Raw genomic sequence first — 16,091 nt, 5'->3', positions numbered from 1 at the left:
ACGATCAACCAAAAGCAAAACGCGTCGGACGCCTCAATGATTAATAACTGAACAAACCTAAATCAAACAACATTCATCTGGTATATTTTGTATAAGGTTAGGGATTAGGATTAGGGCCAGGGTGAGGGTTAGGATTAGGTTTTGGGTTGAGGTTAAGGTTAGGATTAGGTTTTGGGATAAGGTTAGGATTAGGTATAGGGTGGAGGTTAAGGTTATTATTAGGTTTTGGGTGGAGGTTAAGGTTAGGATTAAGTTTAGGGTGGAGGTTAAGGTTAGGATTAAGTTTTGGGTGGAGGTTAAGGTTAGGATTAAGTTTAGGGTGGAGGTTAAGGTTAGGATTAAGTTTTGGGTGGAGGTTAAGGTTAGGATTAAGTTTAGGGTGGAGGTTAAGGTTAGGATTAAGTTTTGGGTGGAGGTTAAGGTTAGGATTAAGTTTAGGGTGGAGGTTAAGGTTAGGATTAAGTTTAGGGTGGAGGTTAAGGTTAGGATTAAGTTTAGGGTGGAGGTTAAGGTTAGGATTAGGTTTAGGGTGGAGGTTAAGGTTAGGATTAGGTTTTGGGTGGAGGTTAAGGTTAGGATTAAGTTTAGGGTGGAGGTTAAGGTTAGGATTAAGTTTAGGGTGGAGGTTAAGGTTAGGATTAGGTTTAGGGTGGAGGTTAAGGTTATGATTAGGTTTAGGGTGGAGGTTAAGGTTAGGATTAGGTTTAGGGTGGAGGTTAAGGTTAGGATTAAGTTTAGGGTGGAGGTTAAGGTTAGGATTAGGTTTAGGGTGGAGGTTAAGGTTAGGATTAGGTTTAGGGTGGAGGTTAAGGTTATTTCTGTATCAATAATGCAGGCAGATTTATGATCTCCGCACACAGAATCCTCTCCACTGCATTTTAAATGGATATAAGGTGGAATATAAATAAAACATATTATTCTCATTATTAACGGTGTCCTTAATCCCCCGCCGTCCGAGAGCAGTGATTTGTCATGAGGGTTAACCTCCGACCTATAAAAGGCTTTGAACAGGAACCTTATCTGACGATAAGGGCCGATCAGGGACAACATCCTCATATCAGACCGGCTCGATGCAAAACATGAGGCTCACATTAAGCGCACTGAGAATACGAGACACAAGGTCGTCTGCGCCGTCCCTCTGCAAGGCCACCCGCCATCGCACAACAACGCTACCCCAGCGCAGGGGCTGCAGCACATCCGCAACGCTGCAGACCACACAAGAGCAGTGAAGGTCACGCAGCGTTTAGTCTAGGTCTCATCGCGATTCGCTGTTCCGAGAGTCACCAGCAGCTCTAGTGCCCTGCACGTTTCATCAGACTGGCGCGTTACAGGGCAACTCCACCGATTTCGCAAAATTTCTCCACAAGTAAACAGCTAGGATGACAAAACGCTTCGCTCACAGCCAGAGCTGCTCACAGTGGCGGTGATGGGAACCAGACGTCCTCCTCTAAAAGCTCCTCACAGAAACTTCCTACATGAACTGGTTCTGAATTCACTGCCTGATGACCGAGACGCTGTTTTAGGAAAACTGTGGCCTTAAAATCCATTCATCGCTGAAAACAACCCCTTTTTTCCATCATCAACGTTACAGACTCAGAAGACTCGTGTGGGTTCTCTGGAGGTTCTGGATGGTAAATAAAGTGTCTATATCTGTGTTGTAGTCATGACGACGTCTGGTTCCCATCACCACCACTGTAAAGACGTCTGAACCAGTTCACACCAAACCCTCTGGTGGAATTCTCCTTTAAAAAACCACAAGGTGCCCAAACTCTGTGACACATCTGAGCTTTGCCCATTAATCCAGTCTTATTTGTTTCTAATAATGATTTTCCTCATATTGTTTATTAAACAGATATTAACATTAATTTATTCAGTACTTACATAACCATGTTAATAACACGTGATGCTTTGATGCGGGCAATGTTTTTAAATGGCTTTTGCACAAAAACAAACTTTTTTCCATTTTTATTTACTTTTTATTTACATGATTTGAACACAGCAGATGGTTTTGACATTATACGAAGATTTCTTGCTAAACTTCCAAAGCTGGGACCTCGGAACTCATTAGAATATTTAGGGAATGTGCATTTTTATATCTGCACATATGCATTTCCATCTCTATGCATTTTCTATCTTCGATATTTTGAGTGTTATCAAATCTTTTAACTGCCCGTTTCAGTTTTTAAACTGTGCTGGTCAGACTGACTGACTAATTGCGCCGCCTGACTTTTCAGACTAACTTCAAATCAAACAGGCCTCTACCTAGACACCCATATAAGCCTTGATCCCTCAACCTTTCACAATAAATGAAAAAATCTAGTAATTCCATGTTTCCGTGGTTCTCCTGACGTCAGATCACCTGATATAAATGGAACCACTACTAAATCTGCAAACTTGGCATTGCACCATGAAGGTCACTTGAGGTCTTCCTTATGATGCAATACCCAGACCTTCTTTGGTAAAAGCTTGTCAAAACAAAAGTCCTTTGTTTTTCGTTGCGCTGCCTGAAATTTGAGGAACTGAGCACTTTTAAAGCTGCCTTATTTTGCAATATGGTTTGTATTTTTAAAGTTTTCAAATAAAAACTACTTTATTTAGAATTTCACAGCTAAATTACCTTTTTTTAGTTTGCTTAATCAACATATAAGGGTTAGATGAATCATCGAAATCACTGAATTCAGGTGTTCCAGTCTCTTCCGTGGCCACAGGTGTATAAAGCCGAGCCCCTCGGCCTGCAGACTGCTTCTACAGACATTAGTGAAAGAATGGGTCGCTCTCAGGAGCTCAGTGAATTCCAGCGTGGTGCCGTGATCGGACGCCACCTGGGCAGCAAGTCCAGTCGTGAAATTTCCTCACTACTAAATATTCCACAGTCCACTGTCAGTGGGATTATAACAAAGTGGAAGAGATTGGGAACGACAGCAACTCAGCCACGAAGTGGTCGGACACGTAAAATGACAGAGCGGTCAGCGGATGCTGAGGGGCATAGTGCACAGAGGTCACCGACTTTCTGCAGAGCCCATCACTACAGACCTCCAAACTTCATGTGGCCTTCAGATCAGCTCAAGAACAGCGTAGAGAGCTTCATGGAATGGGTTTCCATGGCCGAGCAGCTGCATCCAAGCCTTACATCACCAAGCGCAATGCAAAGCGTGGAATGCAGTGGAGTAAAGCACCGCCACTGGACTCTAGAGCAGTGGAGACGAGTTCTCTGGAGTGACCAATCACGCTTCTCCGTCTGGAAATCCGATGGATGAGTCTGGGTTTGGCGGTTGCCAGAAGAACGGTACCAGTGCACAAAGCAGGTCCATAAAGACATGAATGAGCCAGTTTGGTGTGGAAGAACTTGACTGGCCTGCACAGAGTCCTGACCTCAACCCCATAGAACACCTTTGGGATGAATTAGAGCGGAGACTGTGAGCCAGGCCTTCTCGTCCAACATCAGTGTCTGACCTCACAAATGAGCTTCTGGAAGAACGGCCAGAAATTCCCATAAACACTCCTAACCCTTGTGGAAAGCCTTCCCAGAAGAGCTGAAGCTGTTATAGCTGCAAAGGGTGGGCCGACATCATATTAAACCCTATGGATTAAGAATGGGAGGTCACTCAAGTTCATATGCGTGTGAAGCCAGACGAGCGAATACTTTTGGGAATAAAGTGTATGTGACGTATTTATTAATTTATTTCTGGGGGAAATAAACGCCACATTAATGACCCATATAAAAACATTGAGAGGAGAAGACGACGTGGTGCCTGAACTGCAGAACGGTAAGAAGATTCTGTACTTTTCCATTTTTAGAAAGACATAACAGGGTCAAAATAGATAATGAAAGTGTGGAGACGCTTCATTCCAGTCATTCCATAAACAAGCCGGGAAACAGAGCTTCGCTTTAAGAGCCGCGCCGAACTCAAGCTGATGTGTGTCAGCACAACACACACAACAGAGCAGGAGCGTTAAAACTACTTTCTTAAAAAAGACGGTTCTTCAAGGGTTCCTTAGTAAAGACAGTGGTTATATATAGACCCATGATCACACAAAGAAACGTCTGCATGAATGAAGTGAAACGGTTCTTCAGACTGAGGCAGAACGTGCTGTATATGGTTCTACACAGCATCACAAAGGGTTCTTGTACTGTTACGAGCTTTATGCTATACAGAACCCTTACAACACGTTCACCACTTCACCAGGCAAAGAACCTTTCACGCGTGCAAAGGGTTCTTGGAGCATCCATGGTTCTACACAGAACCACTGTCTTTACTGAAGAACCCTTTGAAGAACCACCTTTTGTAAGACAGCAGGACTCAAAAATGACATGCCAGTGTTCTGCAGTAGAGATGAAGGGACTGATCGTCCACGTATCGACGACTGGACGATGTTCCGCCCAAATATGGGTTCTGCAGTTAGCACAAGAGCCGATCGGCGACGCAGAACATATGAGCCACATAAGCGCCAGAACGTAATTGGTGCACCATTTAAGGTGGAACGTGAAAAATCGAGTGTTTGTGTCCAACGTAACAAACTGCTGACCATCCTGCGAACCTGACCACAGAAACGTGACGTATGGAACCACGTCCACAGTTCCGATGGAGTCCTTGCGTATGAAAGCAAACCAGTGATAACGAGTCCCGCCCCCAAACGAGCCCAGAACCGGTCCTGGGTGCGGACTTGAGGGTTCGGGACAAGCGAGAAGGGCCTAGAACATAAAGCACGGCTGACCTTTTCAACACAGAGGAAAATAAATAAAAACAATTAATACTGACAACAAATAAACCACAGAAAAGAAGATAAGGAACGGTTGGAACAGGTTTGTTTGAGGATTATTAACCTGTGAAACGCGCGCAGATCCAAACCGGCCCACTTTAGATGCCCTGAAGCCCTGAAGCGCTGCGAGGGAGCAGAATATAGCTCGTGTGGGCTTGATATAATAGCGCTGCTGGATTAGTCATACCGTGCAACGGAGTAGTGTATTCTGATGATGTCACAGTCTTTGGGTAGGGGGAAGTGTGTGTGTGTGTGGGGGGGGGGGTGGGTGGGGCTCTTTTGGCCAAGAACACCAGCACTTCCACTTTTTCCAGCTTGAGGCCGGACGCAGCGCACCAGACTGCCCGTTAGTCATGGTTGTGATGTCACAACACATGACAGTTATATTAGGGCTGGGCAATAAGACAATATATATCACTATCGTGATAAATTATGCTGTATATCGTGTGTGTAGATATATATATATATATATATATATATATATATATATATATATATATATATATATATGTATATATATGTACATTGTATATCATCAGTACTTGTAGACACTGACCAACAGCATGCTTCATTATAAAGAGAGCAAAATGATGCACTGGATCCTGATTCACTGGATTTCGAGCCAAATATTGAATAAAAATCACAATTTTTGATAGTATCATTATAATTGTAGCCCTACTCGGTCATTTTTTCTCCATTCCAGCTGATCAGATGTCTGAAAACATAAATAAAGTGACGCATCATATATTGGGAAAATTTCCCAATCTGGTTCCCATCACCGCCATTCTGAATAACTGACAGGGAAAGCTTCTCTAGAACAGAACGTTTCACACCAAACCAGTCGGAACGGCTCTGTTTACATCTTAACTGCCTAATTATGCAGAGATTTTTGAGAATCGATCGAATCATTAAACCGCCACACTTACACTCACCGGCCACTTTATTAGGTACCCCTTGCTAATAAAAGGCTGGACCCCCTTTTTCCTTCAGAACTGTCTTAATTCTTCATGTCAGACTTTCAACAAGGTGCTGGAAACGTTCCTCAGAGATTCTGGTTGGTTATTTGAGTTCCTGCTGTCTTTCTATCATCTGGAACCAGTCTGCCCATTCTCCTCTGACCTCTCACATCAACAAGGTATTTTCGTCCACACAACTGACCGCTCACTGGATATTTCCTCTTTTTCGGACCGTTCTCTGTAAACCCTAGAGATGGTTGTGAGTGAAAATCCCAGCAGATCAGCAGTTTCTGAAATACTCAGACCAGCCCGTCTGGCACCAACAACCACGCCACGTTCAAATTCCCTTAAATCCCCTTTCTTCCCCGTTCTGATGCTCGGTCTGCACTTCAGCAAGTCGTCTTGACCACCTCTACACGCCTAAATGCAGTGAGTTGTGGCCGTGTGATTGGCTGATTAGCTATTTGTGTTAATAAGCAGCTATACCTAATAAAGTGGCCGGTGAGTGTATATCTTTCTAAGATGATAATCGAAGTTTTGATATGAAAATGATTTCAGCAGCGCAGACCGAGCAAATCTAAGAGCTCTGATTCTTTAACCGCACCTTTCCACACCGCTTCAAGGAGGAAAACCCCCATCAATCAGGGCGGCACTTCAGGCCAAAGGTAGACGCAGTGATGACTGACGTGCTGGAGGCGACTAATCGCTGAGCTGTTAACGAGGCTGTAGGGTTCAGTTCTGAGAGCACAAACGTGGCGTTCGGGATTCACTTTCGCTTTGAGTCGAGGAAGGAGCTGCCACACCCGCACTCAGCAGCCCGGCTGAGCGGCTGGGCGGGCGTGGGGCGAGTAGAGCTCACAGATACATTAACCCCCTTCATATTTTAATCAGATCGATCCGTCTACCGACTGGAACCCACTTCCACCACCGGAGGAACGCAGCCATTCAGAACATACAGCCATACGTTACAATTGTGACTTAGTATCTCATAAGCATCACTCAACGACTTAGTATTTCATAATGACTTATAATTTCACGGCTTAGTATCTCCTAATAACGAGATTCAATCTCATAACGTCTTAACATTTCACAGTAACGACTTACTATGTCGTTATTATGACTTAGCGCCTCATAAGTATGACACTGTACCTCATAATAAGATTCAGTTTCACGATTATGACTTAATATCTCCAAGTGATAACTTACTTTCTCATGACACTGAGATTCAATCTCATAATTATGACTTGGCACGTCATAATTTCTCACAATAATCTCATAATGGCCAATTTTCACAATTGCAACCTCCAACGTCATTATTCTGACTCAGCATATCTCAATCATAACTCAGTACCTCATAATGACTTACGTCATAATTAGGACCTAACGCCTCATCAGTATGACTTTACACCTCATAACAAGATTCAGTTTCATAATTATGACTTCATATCTCTAAGTGATCATAACAGAGATCTCGATTATGAACTGACATTTCATAGTAACGAGGCACTATGTCACAATTAAGACTTATTTTGTCACAACAGTGAACTCTTTTCACATAATAATGAGATTTCATTAGTGTCTCATAACCATGACTTGGCCTCTCATATGTACGACTTACTCTCTCATAATTTCGACTCAACATCTCATAATTATGACTTAGTATCTCAAGTGTGACGTCGCATCTAATAGTAATGACTTACTTTTAGCAATTACGACTCCGAATCTCTCCAGATATGACTTGCTATCACGTAATAACGACTTAATATATCATACTGAAGACTTACGACTTGGTATCTCATAATACTGACTACGTAATAACTCGCTTTTTATCGCATAACTGACATAGTAAGTGACTGTTATGAGATATTAAGTGATGATTACGACGTAGTAAGTAGAATCTCGTTATTATGAGGCGCTATGTCGTAAATATAGAAGGCTTTTTAGTATTTATGAGTTATTAAATAGTTGTATATTTGCTCCAGCAGCCCGCGGTCAGATACTCAAGGCTGGGGCTGGACAGCGGTGTATGCGGGCGGCTAATCTGGGCGGAATAAAGAAAAAAATTTAACTTTTTGACCACTTTTTGGTGGGAAAGCGGGCTTCTTTCCACCGCCAGAGCCAAAGCTGTGAGGTAACTTTCAATTTCCTGACAGAGGAGTGAAGAGAATCGGCGGCGCTTTCGGTTTTGGTTCCGAGGCGAATCCGATGCTGAGGCGTTATGTTAGCCGTTAGCTATCGTTAGCTACCGCGGCTAACACCGCGCGACCGGCTAACGCTTCAACCCGCCGGATTTCAAACCGCCGCCGGGCTTCAGGGGGGCTGTAAGCCGGCTTTCACCCCCCGGGTCCACTCAGGCTTGGCTCCACCTCACACAATTACAACGGCTTCTCATTCGCCCGCGTCCTGTTCGAATCCCCCCAGTTCCACCTTAAACAGCGCAGCGGTTACATTCAGGAGACCCAGGCGTCCTGAAGTAACCGCTGCACCATTTAAGGTGGAACGGGAGGATTCGAACAGGACGCGGGCGGACGGGCAGCCAACTTCAGCCTCGTCGCAATTCAGCGCCCCGGCTCTAATATAAGAGCGGTTCTGACTAAAAATGCGAGCTGAAATATAAAATGTGCGCTTTGAAATCTTTAAAACTGACCTGCCATCCCTGCCCGGCCTACACCGCTCAGCTCGCACAGACTCAGACGCGACGGCCTCGGAGGATGAAGCCACCTTGCCCGCTTCATCATTCACTCACCGGCAGACCCAGAGAGCCGCACAGACCGGAGCAACGACACCCGCCCGAGGCTCACTCACCTTGTAAGAGTCGGTGGCTAACAATATGTTGAAGTCTCTGCTCTCCATCTTCCCTTTACACTGGAGTCTCCGCCGTTGTCTCTCTCTCTCTGTATCACTGGGTCTCTCTCTCTCTCTCTCTCTCTCTCTCTCTCTCTCTCTCTCTCTCTCTCTCTCTCTCTCCCTCTCCCTCTGTGTGTCTCTCTCCCTCTGACTCTCTCCGCGGGGAAACTCACAACCAAGCACGTAGTTACCGAAGGCCGAGCGCACACGAGTGGGGGGCGGGGCCAGATTGGGCTGCCCGCTTCATGATTGGGCGGCTCTATCCCGGGGCGGGGCAAAAAGGGGCCCAGGGCGGGACGGCTTTGATACTCGGGAGAGCTGTCAGGTGCCTCTCAGTCCACCTTAAAAATACACACACACACACACACACACACACACACACACACACACAAATCAGGCATAACATTACGAGCACCTCCTTGTTTCTACGCTTTATTGTCCATTTTATCAGCTCCACTTACTATGTAGTACTCCAGCAGCACTGCTGTGTCTGATCCACTCTGACCAGCACAACACACACTAACACACCACCACCACATCAGTGTTACTGCAGTGCTGAGAATGACCCACCACCCAAACAGTACCTGCTCTGTGAGGGTCCATGGGGGTCCTGACCACTGAAGAACAGGGTAACAGAGTATCAGAGAAACAGATGGACTACAGTCTGTAACTGTAGAACTACAGAGAGCAGCTATACGGTCAGTGGAGCTGATAAAGTGGACAGTGAGCGAAGAAACGAGGAGGTGGTCAGAATTGTTACGCCTGATCATGATGTATGATGATGAAGATGTGTGTGTGTGTGTGTGTATATATATATATATATACATGTAAAACAAGTAAAATTATAAGAATAAAGAAAATAAATAAATACCTTATTATATAACTTAAGAGAGGAAAAAAGTTGTCATGTACCGGTCTGTCCACCTTAAAATGAATTGTACAGACATGTACGTACCTATATGTATATATACATATGCATGCCTATGTACATGTAAATATATACATAAATATGTATGTATATAAATAGAAAAGAGGAAAAATGTGTACACAATGTATCTGTATGTTTTATGCATATATCAGCATAATAATCATAATAATATAAATATCGATGGGTCTAAAAAGTCTAAACTAAGTAATAAAGTTCAATAAAGCTATAGAAAGAAACATATATGTAATGTACATGAATGTTCATATATTACACGCTTTCAACACAGTTAGCAGCCAGTTTTGTATACACTGTATCTGTGATGTCACAAAAACACATTTCCACATGCACTCGTTTACAGTGCATTAATGTAAGTACTGTGCTTAGTTCTGAGTTTTTCTGTCGAGTTATCAGCTTTTGTTTTCTGGCAGTGTTTGAGCTCTGAGTGCAGTTTGGACTCTGACCTGTTTGTGACAACAAAGCACTGTTGTAGGTAAGTCACTCTAGATAAGAGCACCTGATTAATGCTGTAAATGCAAACATACTACATTTCCGCCTATTCAACCTACACAGTGTGTGAAATCCCCCTGGTATTCGGGGGTCACATGTTGGCTGCTATCTCCCTCACCATAGTGGCGCTGATGCTTCAACGTCAATGAATGTCTGCTTTATCATCTGTTCTTCTGTAACGTCTCTCTTCCTCACAGTAACTGAGATCTTCCTCATCTCCTCTTCTGCCTTCAGCGTGAGGAATGAGGAGCAGTCACTCTTCACTTCAAACTCTCAGGAAACTGGGCGAGTTTTCAGGTTTTCAGATCTGCTGCAGCAAATTGGAAAGTTTTTCAGAGGAATCCGGGCAGAGTTGCGGTTTCTAGGCTATGAAGGACCAACTGGGTGAACCAGTCTGCTGCAGCGCCACCCTGAGATAGAGCAGTGAAAAAGCTCTAGTTAGTTAAGACCACCTGAGACAGAAGCTGATTGTGGGGGGAAGCAGTAAAACAATGACAGCATAGCATCATAATAAGTTTATTTTCAGGGACCCTTGACAATTTTGATTGAGACATTCAGGGGTTCCAAGTGGTTAATTAGGGGCCCAGGAACCCTCAGTATTTTGTGCCTTGAGCTGACCACAGTTTAAGTAGTGTCTCAGCTCTACGCTGCGTTTTCAATACAGGACAGCCATTCAGAGCAAAGGCCATTTACATACATCGCTTTTAACAGCCGAGCAGCTGCATCCAAGCCTTACATCACCAAGCGCAATGCAAAGCGTGGAATGCAGTGGAGTAAAGCGCCGCCACTGGACTCTAGAGCAGTGGAGACGTGTTCTCTGGAGTGACCAATCGCGCTTCTCCGTCTGGAAATCTGATGGGCGAGTCTGGGTTTGGCGGTTGCTAGGAGACGGTACTTGTCTGACTGCATTGTGAGTGTAAAGTTTGGTGGAGGGGGGATCATGGTGTGGGGGTGTTTTTCAGGAGTTGGGCTCGGCCCCTTAGTTCCAGTGAAAGGAACTCTTAAAGCTTCAGCACCAAGAGATTTTGGACAATTTCACGCTCCCAACTTTGTGGGAACAGTTTGGGGACGGCCCCTTCCTGTTCCAACATGACTGAGCACCAGTGCACAAAGCAGGTCCATAAAGACGTGGATGAGCCAGTTTGGTGTTGAAGAACTGGCCTGGCCTGCACAGAGTCCTGACCTCAACCCCATAGAACACCTTTGGGATGAATTAGAGTGGAGACTGTGAGCCAGGCCTTCTCGTCCAACATCAGTGTCTCACCTCACAAATGTGCTTCTGGAAGAACGGTCAAAAATTCCCATAAACACTCCTAACCCTTGTGGAAAGCCTTCCCAGAAGAGTGGAAGCTGTTATAGCTGCAAAGGGTGGGCCGACATCATATTAAACCCTATGGATTAAGAATGGGATGTCACTCAAGTTCATATGCGTGTGAAGCCAGACGAGCGGATACTTTTGGAAATGTAATGTGCCTCACTCTATTTTAACCTGAACTGGGCTTTTAACAGGCCTTATAATCACTAAGTGGCGCCCTCTGCAGGACAGATTCATTCACAGCGCCAGTTCATCACTTAGAAAATGCAACAACAAGAAATAAAAAGAAATAAAATATAAATGACATGAATTTTAAGGCCTAATTCACAAAACTGTGACGAGGTCCCACCTCATGAGAGTGGATCACTCGTTAAGAGCGATCGGCCCGGCTTCTTTCCCTCTTCCCGTTCCTCCTTCCTCCATCCACTGACTGTTTTCCTCATGACGCTCTTAAAAAAAGATGGTTCTTCAAGGGTTCTATAATAAGGAAAATGGTTCTATGCAGAATCACCGACGATCAAAGACCCCTTTGTATCGTGAAAGGGTATCTGACGAATGTGACATACTGGACAGCCTCACTTTAGCAATCTCTGTTCCCAAAGTCTGTCCATTTCCCTTCTGTGTGTGGGTCGCTCTACAGAAACGTCCACTCTTCTGTCTCTCCATAGGAGTCACTGGTGTTACTGACCGTCATCGGTGTTCCTCATAATAAAGGAAACACCAGAGACGTTTTTAATGATCAATGCATTTTACAGAACATCAAACCGCACGCTGTCCATCAGGGAACGTCCACTAAAATATAGAATTTAATCCATTTGTGTTTCTATTTTTTCACAGTGACCTCAGAATAGAGTCGGTCACACCGGTGACGTCAGCTAGAAGCTTCATATGAGATCATGACCTGAATGAGAAGATCTCTGAGAACTGAGAGACACAGTGGACTCACCATGAGCTTTTCTCCATAGATCCTCAGAAAACAGGTCAAAGGAGGTCGAGCGACGTCATCGGTGTGACTTTTATTTCAAAATCAGAGATTTTTGTTATGTGGTAACACCAGAGACACGACTCCTGGGGGACTTTCATTATATATTTAAATATATTTATTTTATTTAGTTTTTTAAATGTTATTTAATGTATAAATTCCATAGTCATGTAGAGTATGTATGTATTGCAGTTAAAATTGCAGAAAAATGTGTTTTTTACATCAAAATACCGCCTCAGCTTTCACACATGACTGTAAGGTCGAGCACTTCTGTGGTGCTTGGAGTTCTAGATAACTAATTTAAAAACCAATATTGCTAATTTGAGGCTCAAGAAGGTGTAATTGTCAAAATGATGTATTGTTTAATTTTAGATTATAAATAAATTGTAACCCTGACATGTTTTTAAGTGTAATATATCTGTAAACTTATATTTATTTAAATATTTGTATATGTAATATTTGTATATTGACTCTTTATTGTCCCCAGCTGTACATACTGTAAGATATACTGTATTTATTCTGTATTATTCTGTATTTTGCTCTGTTCATTAGCTGCTAACTGGGTTTCATTGGTTTGGCACCTGTACCTGAAGTTGGTGAAATTTGCTTCAGACCACTAGAGGTCGCCAAAACACAACAAACACCACTGTAAACACTTCTGCTGTCTGATAACCCGCAGTGTTATCATTAGCTGAGTCCAGTTTCTGCTCACATTCAAGCAAGCAAAGTTTATTTATACGGCGCTTTTTACAGCAAGTGCTGTCACAGAGCAGCTTTACAGAAAAATCAGCACTACAGAAAGAAAAATCCGGGTCCGAGCCTCCATGAGCGTCGCCAGTGGAGACAGTGGCCAGGAAAAACTCCCTAAGAGCAGGAGGAAGGAACCTTGAGAGGAAACAAGACTCAGAAGGGGAACCTGTCCTCCTCTGGTCGACACCGGACAGCAAACAGCATTAGTGTAAAGTATTATAGTACAAAGTGGGAAAAAACAGGTGGGGCAGAGGTTAATTTGATTAGGTTATGATTATGCAGCAGCATCTGAGGGTGAGGACTGCACAGCGTTGTACAGCATGAAGCTCAGTGGTGGTCAAGCCGGTCCAGAAGGCTGGCGAGCAGTGGCACCCGATCAAGGCAGAAGAGGCAGCAGCATCAGACGCTCAGGATGGGCAGCTGATCAGCTCAGCAAAGAAAGACGCAGTCAGTTCTGTAAAGAGTGGCTGACCACAGATTTCAGTATATCAGCAGCAGCAGAGACTCCAGCAGGTCCAGACCTGACAGGGAGACTAATCACCAGAGGCTCAACTATACAAGGTTTTAGCCTAGACTTAAAGACTGAGGCTGAGTCTGAGTCCCGAACATTAACAGGAAGATTATTCCAGAGCTGGGGGGCTCTGTATGAGAAGCTCCGCCCCCTGATGGAGCTTTATTAGTTCTAGGTACCAGTAGTGAGCAGCACCGCGTGATCTAAGTGGGCTTGATGGTTCATAGTGGGAGAGAAGATTCACAAGCTTTTACACTGTTGAAGAGCTCAGTGAAACAACCAAGAACAGCCCTTTATTGAGCAACCAGGTTCTCAACCCCCCCTCACTCCCCCCCACCACCACCACCACACACACACACACACACACACACACACACACACAAAGAACCCCAGACAGAAAATAACACACCACACACTCAACTAACTGAACAACACAAACAACAATAAAATGTACCTTTTCGTCACCGCACCGCATGAACCCCCCTGTCCGATACCACTGGGACTAGGTACTGGGACTTCTTACCCCCAGTAAGAAGTCTCCCTAGCTGGGGTAAGAAGTCCCCTTACATGGTGTAAGAAGTCTCTCAACCTGGGGTAAGAAGTCCCCTACCTCCAGGTAGAGAGACTTCTTACCCCTCTATGGAGCCTTTTACCCCTCTATGGAGACTTATTTCACCATGTCAGGGAACTTCTTACCCCAAATAGGGGACTTCTTACCCCATGCAGAGACTTCTTACCTCAGCTAGGGGGACTTCTTGCCCCATGAAGGGGGATTTGTACCCCATGTAGGGGGACTTCTTACCCCAGGTACAGTGGGGCCCAAAAGTCAGACGAAAAAGCTGAAAAGTTACAAACGGCATTATTCACATAACAGTCTGAGTGAAAATATAAAATTTATATTTAAAAGAAAATTAATTAATTAATCAACAAATTAACTAATTAATTAAGAAAATTAACCTGAATTTCAGAAATTCTGTAATGTGTTTGCTTTAATGATGTAGACGCCACAAATTTGTCCAAAAGCGTCTGACGAGCAGATCAGAGAGGCGTCTGAATGCGAGCTTCCCTGGAAGAGGTCAGACGGAGCCTCTCTGTACAGAGGCGTCATAAATGAATGTGACCTAGAAATGACCTTAAATATTTCTCCTTCATTTCACTCTGTTTACCAGGCGTTCTACTTCCAGATGCATCTGCTGGTTTCCAGTGCTGGACAGTATCTGAGTATCTGAGTAACTGAGTAACTGAGTAAATGTAATTAGTTTCTGTACTTTAGTATTTTTGGTGTATCTGTACTGAAGTTTCTCCGTTCTGGGCGACTTTTTCCTTTCACTCCACTACATTTCAGAGTCTAATATCCGACTTTTTCCTCCTACATTTTGAGAAATCTGTCGTTCCTTTTGGTTTCTGTGTGTATAAAAACGTAATATGTCAAAACGAAAGAAGCGCAAAGCCAGAGCACCAATCAGGGCCCAGCGGTCACTTTGTTTAGAGCTGGTTTTGACCTGTTGGTCATACCGACCCAGTGCAGCACGCGGTTCAACGTCAGCGCAGCAGCGTAAAACTTTGGGAGAGTCTGTTCAACATAAATGATGAACTAACCTAACTTTGTGTAAATAGAGCTCAATATAGAAATATGTCCACATATGCAGTCGAGACTGACGCGGCTTTTTTCTGAATTTCTACAAACACCATTTCATTTTATAGTAAATGAGTTTGGGCTGGTTTATGTTTATGAACAGACGCCTACAGATCAACATAGTAAAGGAGCTCATCTGTGATCCTGAGTTTAAAGCCAGTTTTTATTCAACTTAAACTTGGAACTAAGTTGTAAATAAATCTGAAACTGAAACTTTGCTTGTGTGTAAAAAGTGATTTCAGAGCCACTCGGTTCTCCCTGATGGAAACTGTTTACCTTCAGTGTTTTGTGCTTCTGATCATTTTAATAGACGTCAGCGTCACTAATTAATGACGTTCTATTAAAAGACTGGTTTACCAAGAGAGACGCTGGAGGACTTTCACCTGAAATGAGTTCATGAAGCCAGTCTGGTTATAAAAATGATAACAGGACATCAGAGCCAGAATTCCTCTTTTAGTACTTTTACTTTATACTTAAGTACATTTGAAGGGAAATACTTTAGTACTTTTACTCCAGTGGAGGTCTAAAGGGAGGAACTTCTACTTTTCCTGGAGGAATATTTTACCTTGGGGGCCTCAACTTACTGTACTTACTCAAGTACATGGTTTGTGTATTTAGTCCACCTCTGCTGGTTTCCTAGTGGCCTCTTTTTTCAGCTGGCTAGTGAATGAACGCAGCTCTAAAGGGGAAATTTTATCACTAAACCTGCCCTGCAAGTGATATTCAAACATTAACCCGCGTGCAAATGTTGTGTTTTGAGTCCGATTCGCCGTTACTGCATAAAAAACTACAAACATGGAGGAAAGAGCGGAGCGGAGGACGCCGCGCTGCGCAGTAGCCAATGAGAGCGCACGCTCGACCCCATGTGACTTTTCACGTCACGGCGAAGGGCGGGGCG

General features: G+C 44.0%; 1 protein-coding gene across 1 annotated transcript in view; it reads right to left on the bottom strand.

The window, feature by feature from the left end:
* The window catches only part of nampt1 (nicotinamide phosphoribosyltransferase 1), a 45,552-nt gene extending 36,875 nt beyond the window's left edge, over positions 1-8,677 (bottom strand). Inside the window, exon 1 of the mRNA XM_017686568.2 lies at positions 8,523-8,677. Within this exon, the coding sequence (XP_017542057.1) occupies positions 8,523-8,570 (48 nt within the window). The 5' untranslated portion in view covers positions 8,571-8,677. The remainder of the gene's footprint in view (positions 1-8,522) is intronic.
* Between the last annotated feature and the right edge of the window lie 7,414 nt (positions 8,678-16,091).

This window comes from Pygocentrus nattereri, chromosome 1, assembly GCF_015220715.1.
Source record: "Pygocentrus nattereri isolate fPygNat1 chromosome 1, fPygNat1.pri, whole genome shotgun sequence".
NCBI lineage: Eukaryota > Metazoa > Chordata > Actinopteri > Characiformes > Serrasalmidae > Pygocentrus > Pygocentrus nattereri.
Note: the sequence above shows the minus strand (reverse complement) of the source record. Positions and strands in the feature narration are given on the sequence as shown.